Genomic DNA, 14,882 nt, shown 5'->3' on the forward strand with positions numbered 1-14,882 from the left:
AATACTTTCTTCTTACTAATAATACACTCGAAAATAAGAAAGAAAATCACTTATTTTCCAAGAAAATAATTTCAGGGAAACTTTTTTTTTTTTCGCGAAAAGCATTTCATTCCAAACACACCCTATGTGTCCATTTTCTTTTTATTCACAAACGAAAAGGCATAAAGTAAGTCCCTATGCAGAAACATGAGAATTTTCGTTTGCCTCCAATTCTAGGCCCTCCCTCTCCCATGGCAAAGAAAACGTGCTCGTAACAAATATTATTACGTAGTCCGCGTTATGAAATATAAAACAAATACAAGAAGAATGGAGAGAGAAGAGAGAAAATTTCTTTATTTCTTATGAGGATTCTTGAGGAGTCTCTCTTGATGAGTTAATTACAATGAGGAAACGCCCTTTATTTATAAGAAAAAACTAACTTTGAGGTTCTAACTTTTCCATAAATAGACATACACTATATATGGTAAAGTAGAAATTCACTATATATGGTAATATATTTATAACACTCCCAGAGGCGAATCCACGTGTTAGGGTGAGGGTACACGTACACCTGGTAAGTTCGGAAAAAGTTGTGTATACGTACATGTATATACCTTAAGAAACTGTTATATAAATTATGTGCGCCTTGAAGAACACAACAGCACTTTGGGCGCACTGGTTCTAAATGTTGTTTCCCGTAAATGTGACCCGGGATTGAATCTCAGGGTCAACTTTCCTTTTTTTGTGTTATTAATTTTTGAACAACAAAAGTAGTAGTGAGGAATCGAACCTGGGACATCTTTGCCTACACATCCACCCTTAACCACTGGGCTACTGCACTCATCTATTCGTAAAGAGCTAAGGTTTATATATTATCTAAAATCCATATTTGGCCTATATATTTGTATTTTCGTCACTGCTTTAGCCTATATTGATCAGTCAATTAGAGATGACATTATACTTTAGTCGTCATTGAAAAATTCTTGAGCGCTTATATTAAGATAAAGGTGCACCTGCGCTCTTCAAATTCTGGGTTCGCCTCTGAACACTCCCCATGAATGTCTAATTGATAGATAATGTGCCTCGTTAAAACCTTACTAGAAAAAACTCAGTGGGAAAAAATCTAGTTAAGAAAAAAGAGTACAGATCTCTAACAATACGCATATAGGTTGCCTCATTAAAAACTTTACAAGGAAAACCCAGTGGGATAAAACCTCGTAAGGAAAAAAAAGTACAACGCGTATTAACTCCCCCTAATGAGAAAATCCTTGAACCTTTGCATCCCGATATAGTGCACTATCTTCTTGAAAGTTGCAATTGAAGGAGACTTGGTGAATAAATCAGTCACATTGTCACTTGAACGAATCTGTTGCATGTTACTATCGCCATTCTTTTGAAGCTCATGTATGTAGAAAGCTTTGATGAAGTGTGTCCTTTTATAAATCCTCCCTTAAGTTGTGCTATGCATGCCACATTATCTCCGTATAAAATTATGAGTACATTGTCACATTTCACACCATATTTTTCTCGAATGAGATGTATGATAGATCTTAACCATACTCATTCTTGGCTTGCTTCATGAATAACTATTATCTCAGCATGGTTCGATAAAGTGGCTAGATAGACTGCTTTGTATATCTCCAAGATATGGCAGTATCCCCATATGTGAACATATAGCTTATTTGAGATCAACTTTATACGGGTTAGATAAGTACCCAATATCAGCATAACTAACAAGATCGGGACTATAATCTTTAGAATAAAATAAGCTCGTATGTTTGATTATATTTCGATATCTCCTAGTAGGAGCATAATTATATATATCTTGCTAACAAAGTGACCAAAAAAGGCTATTTCATGCCTTGTAGTATTTGCAAGATACATTAGTGCACCAATTACACTAAGATATGGTACTTCATAACCAAGGAGTTCCTTATTCTTTGCTTCAGGTCAGAATAAATCCTTATTCAATTATGCATGCTTCTCATTTAAGGAAATATTCTATTGCTTTTGAAAACTCTCCAAGAGTTTCAATAATTTTTAAGCTATAAGCTTATACAATATAAGGATTGTAAATAAGTTTCCTAGAAACTTTTATATGCTTCAATTTGAATCCTTAAAAGCTCTCATGTAAATTTTGTCAAGTGACAATATTCAACATTTCATGAGTGACATCTTCAAGTGTTTGGATTGCAAATCAAATAAGTTTTATGCTTATTAAGATGCATCCTTTCTTGTCACTTGATAAATGTTTCTACGTCAGGATGCTTAAATAAACGTAGAATTCAGATCCTCGTAATCTTTTACAATATTGTGCTAATATTGTATTAAAGACATTGTTAATGATATATCATTTTGTATCGATTCACAGTGTGACATAACATTTTGAGATATCACCACTTCATTATTTTCAGGTACCTGAACCTTTCATAAGGTTTCATGAAGTGTTATGTTGTAGGATCTTTAAGAGTACATTGCCTTCTTATTATGATTATTTGCTTCTTATTTCTCAAGGATAATTTCAAGAAACCGATTGATCTACCACGCTTCACGTATGCATAGACTTTGTCATTTAAAAACATAAAATAAGAGCATTTACAGCTTAAATATGAGATCCTTTCGGTATTTGACTCGAATTATCTTTTGAATGAGGATCTAATGATAATTCCTAACATATTTTATAGCTGTTTATAATCTCTCCTTTATGTTAGAAAAACTAACATACATCCTTCATTTTCTTTGAGGAATCCATCTTTGTGCATTATGATATATTCATTAATCATATACCAAACATCAAAACTATTAGATGGACAATGTGTGGTTCCTGACTTAGAACCAACATTGAGAGGGAATTAATCATAATTTATTGGTTTGATGCATACAAGTTCTTTTGTATATAATATTTCAAACCAACGCATGAAGCTTTTGTTCTCATTAATAATAGTTCAGCTATTTATCGAAGACATTCTATGCCAAATCAAGATTATCAAGATGACTTGTCTTGATTACACAATCTGAAATTATGTTTTTATCTCAATTTCATTGAGCAAGCAACTTTATGAATGTCAAACTGCAGTTTGACAATAAATGTACATGTGATCAGTATTGATGCATCTTTTCAAAACATATCACATGATAGGTAAACGGGTCCTTATTCACCTTTTATACTTTTCAGATTTTAAGGGATCCAATCCCAAAATTAGTTGGTCCAACCAACTTATCATGAGGACAAGCACCATTCAAAGTACATGAAGAATTTTCTAATTCTTCAATATATGTTTAATATATGCACATCTTTGGAATATCGTAATTGTTCATATCAACTTATTAACTTTTATACTAGTAAACTCCAAGTTTATTATGATATGTGCCTTTCACTTTAGTAAATTTTAGATTTACTATGATATGAATAGATTTCAGCTTTACTACTTTAGAAGTAGATTTCAAAATTATCCAACCTCTTTCGGAGGTGAGTTATTTTGATACCATGATAATCAAGCGCACATTTATATTAATAAGTTTTACTAAATATTACCACATTCACCTTAGGAAATGGATCTGTACTTATAATAGTCGAAATTTTCATTCCTCAAGAATGGAATATAATCGTGCCTTAAGCGTATCAAATTATGAAACCTTAGAACCTCTTTCATGATATTGCTACTTCAGGAGCAAATGGAGGCATACATATAATGTCGAGAATTTTTCTCTAATATATCTTATAATCATAATAAGCATGTGAAAATATTATCACTTTTGATAATATATCATATTGTCCCACCACACTTATATTCGTACATTTAATCACTTGTCTCTTTCAGACATTATTCATTGCTACCACATTCACTTCAGAGAATGGAGCATATTCAATGGGACATGTCTCATAGCCTTTCATCAAAAACACATTATTTTGTCTTAACCATCATAATGTCATCAATATAGTGCATTGAGATTCAATCTCAATGTCTTATTCATATAAAGGCGTCTTAGGCTGTAAATCGATGGGACTTGAACTCAATATCTTATCATCATGGTGCATTGGAACTTGTAACCCAATGTCTTACCCTTGAGATGAAACTTAAATCATCATCATAATTTTTAACAATATTGTTCTTCATGAACAAATTTAAAGCATAATTGGTTCCAAATCAATTATTTTTTCTCAAATCCAACAATAATTATATCATTAGTAGCAAAAGACACGAATAACATAAGGAGTTACTAACCTTACAATTACCTTTAGATTTATAATCTCACCTTGTTTGACAGAGTCCCTTGTAAGAAAGAATAAAGAAGAAAAGTAGAGAGAATAAAGAGAGTAATTCTTTATTTCTTATGAGGATTCTGGAGGAGTCTCTCTTGATGAGTTAATTACAATGAAGAAAATCTCCTTTGTTCATAGGGGAAAACTAACCTTTGGATTTCTAACTTTTTCATAAATAGACATACACTATATATGGTAAAGTAGACATTCACTATTTATGGTAATATATTTATAACAGTCCGTAGCAATGTTTTGATTTTCATCCAACTTTTCCATCAAATCCTCCCTTTTAATATTTAATAACAAGCTCTGAAGTAGTATATAATTTTATTATGGATAATAATTAATGATATTTTCAAAAGAAGTTACTCCCGATATTTAGAATTTGCATTATAGTGTTACTTATAAGTTTTAGGTTTTTATATTGAGGATAAAAATGAAATGATTTTGCATGAGGAAAACAAGTGGCATGCTGTTCATTACAGCAACATCGGATGACCATTCGTTTATGTCCTAACTCTTGAGACCCCCTTCTCTTCCTTCATTTTCCTCAAAGAGAGAAGGAAAAAACTAAAAAGACGCTTGACGGGATCAATCACCCTCGTCTTTTCTTTTCCTCTCCGTCTCTCTCTTCAAATTTCTCCAAAAAGAAGTTTCTTCTTTGCGAATTGAATATTGGGAACATAATTTGGAGATAGGGAGGGTAAGAAATGGGTGACACAACAGATTCAACATTGAGATTGATACAAAACTCAGTCCCCATGAACATATCCACCACTACAACCACAATTGTATCATCTTATGCCTCTTCTTCCATTTTACCAAATTTTCCTCTGCTCTCTTCTCTCATTGCTTTTGCCCTTGCACAATCCATTAAGTTCTTCGCTTCTTGGTAGCCCCCTCCCCCACCCCTTTTCATTTTCTATTGAGTATTGATCCCATCCCATATTGAGACATTGTTCTTGTTAATCTATTTGGTTTATTTTTATTAAATAAACCTTGTTGCCTTAATTAAATAAGATATAAAGGATTTATATAGCCAACCCGAGTAGATTAACATTGAGGCTTACTAGCTTATTCAAGAAAGCTTGAAATTAGAATTAAAAACCATCCTTTGTGATAGTATTTGTTGCTTTAGACTTAGGCATTGTTAATAGTGGTTTAAAATATTAAGCTTCATGATTGACATGCTTTAAGACATTCTGTGGCTATATTTTTAAGATGTTCATATTAAGATTGACACGCGTTAGGATCTCATGCGGTGGTGCTTCTTAAAATCTAGTGTTTATTTGATCCTATACAATCCTTCTTGGTCAGAGCATGTAGCATGGTGTAAAAACCAGCTGAGAAATTTTAGTTGCCGTTTTTCGTTACGGATTAGATGAGAAATGTGCCAAGTGCGTACGCGTTTGGGGAAGGAATCAATGAAAGGATTATAGAGACGTCTTATTACCTATTACTAGTGTTTCATTGTGTACGAAAGTTTCCTCTTTTTGTTATCTGGACATATGGACAACGAATTACATGGTGTGACTAACCTGTTGACAGCATGGAAAATGATTACTTCTTTTAATCCCAAGTATCTTATAGGTACAGGGAAAAGCATTGGGATCTAAAGCAACTTGTTGGATCTGGTGGGATGCCGTCATCTCATTCAGCAACCGTGACTGCTTTAGCCACGGCTGTTGGTTTGCTAGAAGGCTTTGGAGGATCGCTCTTTGCTGCAGCATTAGTTTTCGCATGCGTGGTATCATCTCTGAGAATTCTTTCTCATCCTCACTACAAAGTCATAGTTAAATGTTAAACATACTTTTGCATATTAGTAATCCATATACTCTTGTCGTATAAAATAAGAGCATGTAGGTAGGACCAGATTGGCTTGTTCAGTTCAACTTATTGTGACCATGTCTTTATCCAAGCTCATGGCACTGAGGAATCTAGGATGAACTATTCTATCTTACTCAGTTACACGCAATAAGACAGTTGAAACATTGTCTCATTTTTTTTTTTGTAACGGTAAGTTCTCTAGTTTATGCGTAATTTCCAATTTCCTTTGTTTCTTTGTAAAAGGAAACAATGTCAGACACGAGTAGCACTCAATTAGAGGGATGTACTGTGAATGAAGCTAGGTTACAGAAAATACATAATTTACTTCAATTGAGAAAGAAAGTAATACTTTTTTTGGGGAAAAGTTATACCGTAATGTATCCTGGGGATAGATATTCTCAAATTCAAAGGATGCTTTTCTCCCTGCGTGCAGCCTGATATGAGTGAAGAGAGGCTTACAGGGGTAGTACACGAAGCAAAGGAAATTGTAAAGACAGTTAAGTTAGAATAAAATGGTAGCAAGTTTCTCTACTTTGACAATTTAGTCCCTAAGTTTTTAAATAGTTCTTATGCATTTGACAGTTGTGCCCCTATAGTCTATAAAAGAGTCAGAATAGTACTAGAGGTAGTTATACTATTTTGTCGTATTGTCAGCCGGTAAACAGATATATACTTGCACCTGATCGAGAATGAGGTAATAAGAATTATCCCAATTAGTTCTAGCTTCTTCTCTTTTCTTACTTCTGCATTTTTCTTGTACCTTAGAACTTGCAGCAGCAGTATCAGCACAAGTTCTTGGCTCTCTGGGAATTAATGTCTTTCAATATGACAGAAGTGATGACTCTATTACAAAAATGGTCTGAAGAGATGATGGGCATTTCTAGTAGGCAAGGACAGTTTGAGGAGAAGCTAGAACAAGCTCACAAGGACCAGGAACAGACCTTGAAGGCACTTTGCGAGGTCATTACTTGTGGTAGGAGACTAGAGAGAAACAGGGATCTGGTTACCAGTGGAACGGAGCTATACTCGCTATCAGATCCTTTCCAAATTTCAGCTTTCCCAAGAACATAGGTAACAATGCCCCGTACGCTCATGTGCACACTAGCATTCTTAGGAAAAAGATTGGAATGAATTATCTATAAATGGGCCTCAATGTAATAATGTAGTTACAACAATTCAATGATATTTTTCTCTTATATTTCTCATATGGTATCAGAACTTTCACGATCTTGGTAAAGAATTAAAGAGCTTCCACTGCCGGCAGGCGGATATAATCCATATATGCCGCCCGTTTGGCCAATGATTATGTTAGCAAAAGTTGGGTCACCGACTTACTATGTATCTTTCTAGTGACTATTTTTTCATATCTTTGCGTAGCACTATGCATCTGTTCGGTGGCTACTTTTTCATCTTTTCGGTGACTATTTTTTCATATCTGATTTGCGTAGCATCGTTAATCTTTTCGGACTACTGTTTCATATCTGAGTTGCATAGCACCATGCATCTTTCTGATAACTCCTCAGATTTAATTTACATAGTTCCGCATGTCTTTCCGGTGACTCCTCAAATCTTTTTCAGTAGAGTCGTGCCATCATTCCGATCCTGCCCATATAATTTCTCTTTTCCAGTAGGATTGTGCCGTCATTCCAACCCAACTCATATAATTTCTATTTCTCAATAGGATCGTGCCATCATTCCGACCCTATACATATTTCTCTTTTTTCAGTAGGGTCGTGTCATCATTTTGACCCTACCCATATACTTTTTTTTTCCTCAGATTGAAGTCACTTTTCAGCCATCAAATCTAATAATCCAGCGTATGAGCGTGTTTCGGCTAAGTTTTCGGTGACTTTCATGTTCAAAATCTACTCGTCTCTTGATTTCGAGATGACCCATATATTTTATATCAATTTTCGACAATTTTCTAGTGACACATTGACTTTACGACAATATTTACTGCTTTTCGGATCATTTTTTCAATTTGTTCCATTTCAATTGACGTCTCCTAGACGTTCAAAACAGTTCTTATCAGTTTTCTTGCAGATATCTTCATCAAGTCCCTCACCGATTCTCATATTAGTTACATCCATAACAAGCTTGATACACATGTGTCTTTTATGCACCAGCTTGAGGAGGAATGTTAGAATATAAGTAGGAATAGGAATAACACATTAAATCCTACTTGAAAAAGGATTGTAATGTAGTGTCCTATTAGGAAAAGAATTGAAATGTATTGTCACTTCAATATAATAATGTAGTCACAACAATTCAATAATATTTTTCTCCGATATTTCTCACAAAGTCAAACAATCACTCTTGCCTCAGCTACAAGGAGCTACAATAGAGTTACCCCATCCAAATTTCTTCACGCCAACCTCCCCCTTATCACCAGAACATCCCTCCTTCCTTGATTCAACCACCAAACCTTCAGATCCCACAACATATAAATTATTCCTTCCAACCAGCTCCCTTCCAGGCATATGGAACAATGTCGTATGGGCTAAATCCACTATACAACTCACACCCACAGAACACACAGTACCAGACCAGTTATGGAGCTCCCTCGGACCTCAACCCGTATTCCTTCACTATTATACCACCAAACACCCCCACTGTATCACAAAATGCCCTTTACACAAACAAACAAAAATTAGTACGCTAACCAACATCAATACCCCCGGGAATAACTGTTTACCCATTCCATCTTTTATCAAATAGATCAAGATATAATTCCCAAGGTTTGATGGTGAGGATCTGAGGAATTGGCTCTACAAGGTTGAGCAGTTCTTTTCTGTGGAAGAGGTCTCTATTCAGAAGAGCTTAAAGCTTGTATCTATATACATTTTGATAGAGATGCCCTTCAGTGGAATCAGGGGTATATGAAGAGTAGATCACATTTGCCTATTTCCACATAGGAAGAATATATAAATGGTGTGGCTGACAGGTTTGGAGCTGAATATAGTGACCCTATGATTGAGTGCATGAGAGTCAAGCACATTAACACTATGAAGGTATATCAGGCAACATTTGATAGTGTGATGACTAGAATTAACTTATCAGTGGAGCATTGGAGCATTCCATCAGTGTCTTTTTGAACAATCTCAAGCCAAAGCTTAGTGATGCAGTGAGTGTGGAAAAATCATGTAGTTTGCCTCAAGCTTATTACTTCGCAAGATTGAAGGAGTCAAAATTTGCTGCTCAAAGTAAGGAAATTAGAGGGACAATTTCAGGGTCAGTTTCATCACCATATAGAGAAACTTCTAACATGGGTTCTAGTGGGACATAAAGAGGGAACACTGGTGGGTTCAAGAAACCTACTACTATAAAGATGGATCAATTCAAAAGAAAGAGATTAACCCAAACTGAGATGGATGAAGAAAGGTTTGTGTTTATTCTATGATGAAAAATTCTTACTTGGTCGTAAATGTAAGGCTAAGAGACACTTGTATTCCATGGAATTGGAAGAAGGGGAGGTGATGGATGACTTGGAGAAATGAATGACAGAAGAGGAGGCTATTGATGGACCTGTTGAGTAGGGAAAGTGAAGCTTTAGATAATTTTGCCATTTCTCTCCAGGCTAAACATGGTACTTCAGTTATAGAACCTTAGAATCAGAGAGTTCAATAAGAAGAAACCAATTGAAGTCTTCAGAGACTGTGGCTCCACTCATAATTTTATTGATGATGAAGCAACTCAAAGGTTAGGATGTGAGATTCAACTGACTTAGTCTTAACTAGTGCATGTAGCTTATGGCAGAGAAATCCCAATTATGATATGGAAGGGGTTTACTTGGTTGATGCAGGGAGCCATTTTCCAAGATGCAACAACAACAACAAACCCAGTGTATTCCCTCTTAGTGGGGTCTGGGGGGGGGGTAAGATGTACGCAGTCCATACCTCTACCTCTGATGAAGTAGAAAGGCTGTTTCCGAAAGACCCCCGGCTCAAGTCACGAGATATCACACAAACACATAGTACAACACAGAAGCAGATGACATAACATAGATACGGCACCCATAAGGAATATAAAACAGAGTAAAGCAGGAATGCAGGAATATAAAGCAGAGGAAAGAATGATGTGGTGTTAGGGGTCAAGTGGTTATGCCCTCTGGATGACATCAACTTCAATTTCAAGAAGCTCATCATGGAGTTTGAATACAAGGCAAATTTGTTGACACTGCAAGGTATTCAACCAAAGTTCAAAATTGTTGATGCCAAGTCTGTGGATTAGATGTCAGTAATTCATTCTCAATTGTTTATAGTTAAGGTAAGTAGTGTTGAGTCTGAACAGACATTAGAAGAGCCCAAAAGTGAAGAGGAACCCCTGTAAGGCATTATATGGACAAACTCAAACCCCTATGAGGCATTATATGGACGCCTTGTTATATACAGACAACATTCCTCATCCATCCAAACCCGTGAGGCTTTATGTGGACAACCTCCTCCAATACATCCGCAATGTAGCTGGAGATTCTGGTTTGGAGGAAGTAGATAGAAGCTTGGTGACTAGAACATTCAAATTGCAATTGTTGTAGTATCATCTGAAGAGAGCTCAATAGAGGATGATGGAGCAGGCAAGTAAGCACAAATCTGATAGGCAATTTGAGGAGGGGAATTGGGTCTACTTGAAAATTCAACCTTATAGACAAGTCACATTGTCTAGGGGCAATTTCACTAAACTATCGGCCGACCATGTTTCCTATAAACTGTTATTGCCTGATCAGTTGTTGCATCCCATATTCCATGTGTCTTAATTGAAACCTTGTTATCAACATCCAACATCAATTTCTCATCCCCGTGTACTTGAGCTATCTAGTCCTTACTGTCCCCAACCTTCTATGATTTTGGACAGAAGGATGATTCAAAGGGGAAATAAGGCTGTGGCACAAGTTCTGGTACAATGGAAATAATTGTCTCCAGACCAAGCTACTCGGGAAGATCATAAAACTTTGGTGACCAAATATCTAGACTTTCTTCCTTGAGGACAACAAAGATCTCAATGGGAGAGGAATGATACTAGTGAAGAGAGGCTTACAAGGGTAGTACATGAAGCAAAGGTAATAGTATAGACGGTTAACTTAGTTAGAATAAATGAGCTGGTAGCAAGTTTATCCACTTGATAGTTTAGTCCCTAAGTTTTTTAATAGTACTTTTGCATTTGTGCCCCTATAGTCTATAGTAGAGTCATAATAGTGCTAAAGGTGTGATGCTATTTTGTCATATTGTCAGCCTGTAAACAGGATGTAAACAGATATATAATTGTTCCTGAACCAAAATGAGGTAATGAGAATTATCCTAATTTAGCCCTAATTTTTTTGCTTTTCTTAGTTTCTGCATTTTTCATCTTGTACCTTAGAGCTTGCATCGCAACCTGTGCTAGGATAGTTACAACAACACACCATGTGCTAGAATAGTTATAGTCCAATTATAAATAGGAACATTTGGGTTCTCTAACCTAGTAAAAGCAAGCTACATCCTGCACGCACTCAAGTTTATCTCCGATGAGGAGTGGTACGACACTAAGGCTCCCAATCAAATAAAATCATGAGATTCATCATCCATTACCAAATAATGATCAAGATACATAGCAACTCTTATGACAGTTAGGCCCAAGTTCCATTTATTATGACATTTGAGTTAGGCTCATTGAGTTTAGAGTTGGCCCTCCGAACTCTCTCTCTCTCTATGTGTGTGTGTGTGTCTGATATACTCCTTGTCCTTAAATATCATGCTCCAGACTAGAGTGAAGGGATAAAGAATTTCTGGATCTAGACATGGGGGTTTGGGGGTGGGTGTTGATGAGAATGATCCGACATTGGTGGTTAAGGGATGAGTGGTTTCTTTATATGGTCTTGGACAATCCTTTGCGCATGAGCTAGCTCTTGGGTGTGAGTTAGACCCAAGACTTAATTTGACATGCTATTAGAGTTAGATCTAACCTAGTTCTTGTTTCTTGATGTTGGCCCCCCATATTAAAATTCCTATGCTCTAGATGTCGTGCTGGGGGTTGTGAATATACTCCCGATCCTTGAATGTCACATTCCGAACCAGACAATGAAAGAATAAAGAATGTCCGGATCAGGTGTGGGGGTGTTTTGATGAGAATGATTCCATATCGAATCTTTGAGCCAAATTTGGAGGTATGAGTTCAACACCTAATTTAATAATAACTCGAAGTACAAAATGTCAAAATCTACTTCTACTGCTCAGTCTAGATACTTAACCGTTTTTTAGTCTGCATGCCCCGGGGAACCCATGGGAGTAAGGTGGGGGAGAGTTACGGAAAATTATTAGCTGTAGAAATGAGAATTGATTGATCCTTGGGAGGACCATGTCTAGTTTTTCCATTCAATATATGTTCTAATATCATGTCCCTCTTTGGCGATTTATTATATTCAGACATAGTTGGCGCAATCTTGACCCAATTTTGCAATTCTAATTTGGGAAAAATTGGTATCCTGTTTAATTGCATCAACATTTCCTTAATACAACCTTTTTACAATATATTAAAAATAAGAATTTCATCTTTGGTTATTAACGACCAGGATAAGCTAAATAAGGTTTGTCTAAAGTCATTTCAAATTGGTTCCTGAAAGCAATTTAATTAAAAAGTGTTGGAGTCCCACATCAGTGGGTTAAAGGGTCTTTGGTCTCCTTATATGGTCTTGGGCAATCCTCTCCTCATGAGCTAGGTTTTGAGGTTGAGTTAGGCCCAATGTCTATTTCTTTATCATTGTATCAGAGCCAGGCCCACCCAGTTTATTGTTTCTGATGTTGGGCCCCCCGTCTTATATTGTCCACGCTCTAGATATCCAGCCCTGGGCGTGCGGGGGTGTTGGAGTCCCACATCGGTGGATTAAAGAGTCCTTGGTCTCCTTATATGGTCTTGGGCAATCCTCCCCTCACGAGTTAGCTTTTGAGGTTGAGTTAGGCCCAAGGTCCATTTCTTTATCAAAACTAACTTTTGTTTGTCTACACCGGGAATGTAAGACTGGTTATGAATGCCTTCTTCCCTTTGAATTTTCACTTTCTGTTTGGATTCCTTTTGAATGCGTGATCACATTTATGGATTTGGCATGGCTCTACAAAAAGTAGTTCTGCTGAATCTTTCCATGACACCATTAACCTAAATCATTTTGTCTTTGTTCCTCGACTAGTGTCCCGATAAATAGCAAATTCCTCTCGAATAATACATTGATTCAATACATCACAACAATCAGAAAATTGGGACTTTTTTCTTATTTGGTCTTATGTTACTTTCCGTGTTGTCCAAAAGATCTCTCAGACGATAAATTTTTATGGCAGGTGATTTATGATGCCACAGGTGTAAGATTGCATGCTGGACGTCAAGCAGAGGTCTGAAGCTTCTGTTGCTTTAGCTATGTAGATATCAGCATTATATGCAAGCAGTTGTCCTTTGAACCTTCAAGTGTGCTTGCATTCTTCTAAAGATATTACATGTTTATAGTGTAGCATTACCGTAGTTCACATATTTCAGAAACATATTCTGAAACTCTTCGAAAATACTTGGCTGTTCTTTTTCAGGTTCTGAATCAAATTGTATGCGAACTTCCTGCTGAACATCCTCTTGCAGACAGCATACCGCTGCGGGAACTCCTTGGTCACACCCCTCCTCAGGTTTCTCTTTCACTTAAATAAAATTTGTGTAAATTGGGGCTAAACCGTTGCTCCCTGTCAAACTTCCTAAAATTAATTTCCTCCAATCTGGCTATGTTCAAAAGCTTTCTATTTAAGTCATTTCCTTTCCTCTCCCCTCCCTGTTACCTCTTTGGTGGGATATTCCAAATATTACCTTGTAATGAATTTATTAACTGACTAATTGAGAGTCTAATAAGACTCATACTTTTACCACTTTTTGCTAGCTGACTGATTATTTCTTTACCATTTTATTTTTTTAGGGATTGTGGGCCAGGGTAGTAGATAATTAATAGCGATACATAAATGTACATTCTATGTTCTCTACCATAGATAGATTTTCTGAGCTTGCATTTTCTCATCAGAATTGGATCAATATTTATATAAATGTCTTGCTCACAGTACACAGTCTTGTCTTTGACCTTTTCTTGATACACGATCATCAACATGTTGTATCAGAAGATGCTATTGGGTTAATAATCCTACACCTATGTTTCTAGTTCCCTACTTCCCTTGAATGATATGGTAAAAACTGTTTTAGAAGCTCAAAGATTGGAACTTTACCAAAAGCTTTGTTGCACCTGGAATGCAGGTTGTTGCTGGTGGATTCTTGGGAATGGTCACAGCAATGATTGTTTGGCTGATCACGTGTTCTGGATATGGAGCATGATATTAAAGAAGTGACAATTGAAGTAGAAGGCAGTTAAGCTACCAAATCTTGCAGATAGTTTTGTTCCACCTCTGGATTACCCTACATGATGTTTTTTGTAGTCAAGTGAATTTTCAGATACCTCCTCTTTGTCCCTGAAATGTATAGATTAGAGGTGCAATTATCCATTGTAGGAGTTTACCCACATATTGTAAATATTGATTTATTGAAATTTTGGGTACAAGAAACAGCTATATGTTACTTTTAAAATGGAAGTTATTCCTCTTGGTTGTCGATAGTACTTCGCTCTCTGGACTGTTTAAATACGGCAACAACCTCCCTATACATCTGAAAGCTTGCATACCGTGAGAAGGAAGATAAACTAAGAGAGCACAACTAGATTATTCCCTCAAGCTATTGATCAAGTGTACATATTCTAAGAAAGGAAAACAGAACCTAAATGTATAGTAGCAAGAGTAAATCAAGAGTCAGAAGGTTGGATGGTCGC

At 36.3% G+C, this 14,882-nt stretch overlaps 1 protein-coding gene across 4 annotated transcripts; it reads left to right on the plus strand.

Moving 5' to 3' along the window:
* Window positions 1–4,714: 4,714 nt before the first annotated feature.
* LOC107847991 (uncharacterized membrane protein YuiD) lies at window positions 4,715–14,672 on the plus strand. 4 transcript variants are annotated; one of them, XR_001667730.2, is made up of 6 exons: window positions 4,715–5,135; window positions 5,834–5,990; window positions 6,836–7,141; window positions 13,375–13,498; window positions 13,615–13,707; window positions 14,318–14,338. XR_001667730.2 is itself a non-coding variant. In XM_016692631.2 (5 exons), the coding sequence occupies exons 1-5, from the start codon at window positions 4,954–4,956 to the stop codon at window positions 14,393–14,395; spliced, it is 561 nt and encodes a 186-aa protein (XP_016548117.2). In that variant the 5' UTR covers window positions 4,722–4,953; the 3' UTR covers window positions 14,396–14,672. The 4 variants fall into 4 exon arrangements, 2 of the variants coding, with proteins under 2 accessions (XP_047254794.1, XP_016548117.2); XR_001667729.2 differs by lacking the exon at window positions 14,318–14,338 and having other exon boundaries at window positions 13,375–13,425; window positions 13,615–13,701; XM_016692631.2 differs by lacking the exon at window positions 6,836–7,141 and having other exon boundaries at window positions 4,722–5,135; window positions 13,375–13,425; window positions 14,318–14,672.
* Window positions 14,673–14,882: the final 210 nt, after the last annotated feature.

This window comes from Capsicum annuum, chromosome 11 (assembly GCF_002878395.1).
Source record: "Capsicum annuum cultivar UCD-10X-F1 chromosome 11, UCD10Xv1.1, whole genome shotgun sequence".
In the NCBI taxonomy this organism is placed as follows: Eukaryota; Viridiplantae; Streptophyta; class Magnoliopsida; order Solanales; family Solanaceae; genus Capsicum; species Capsicum annuum.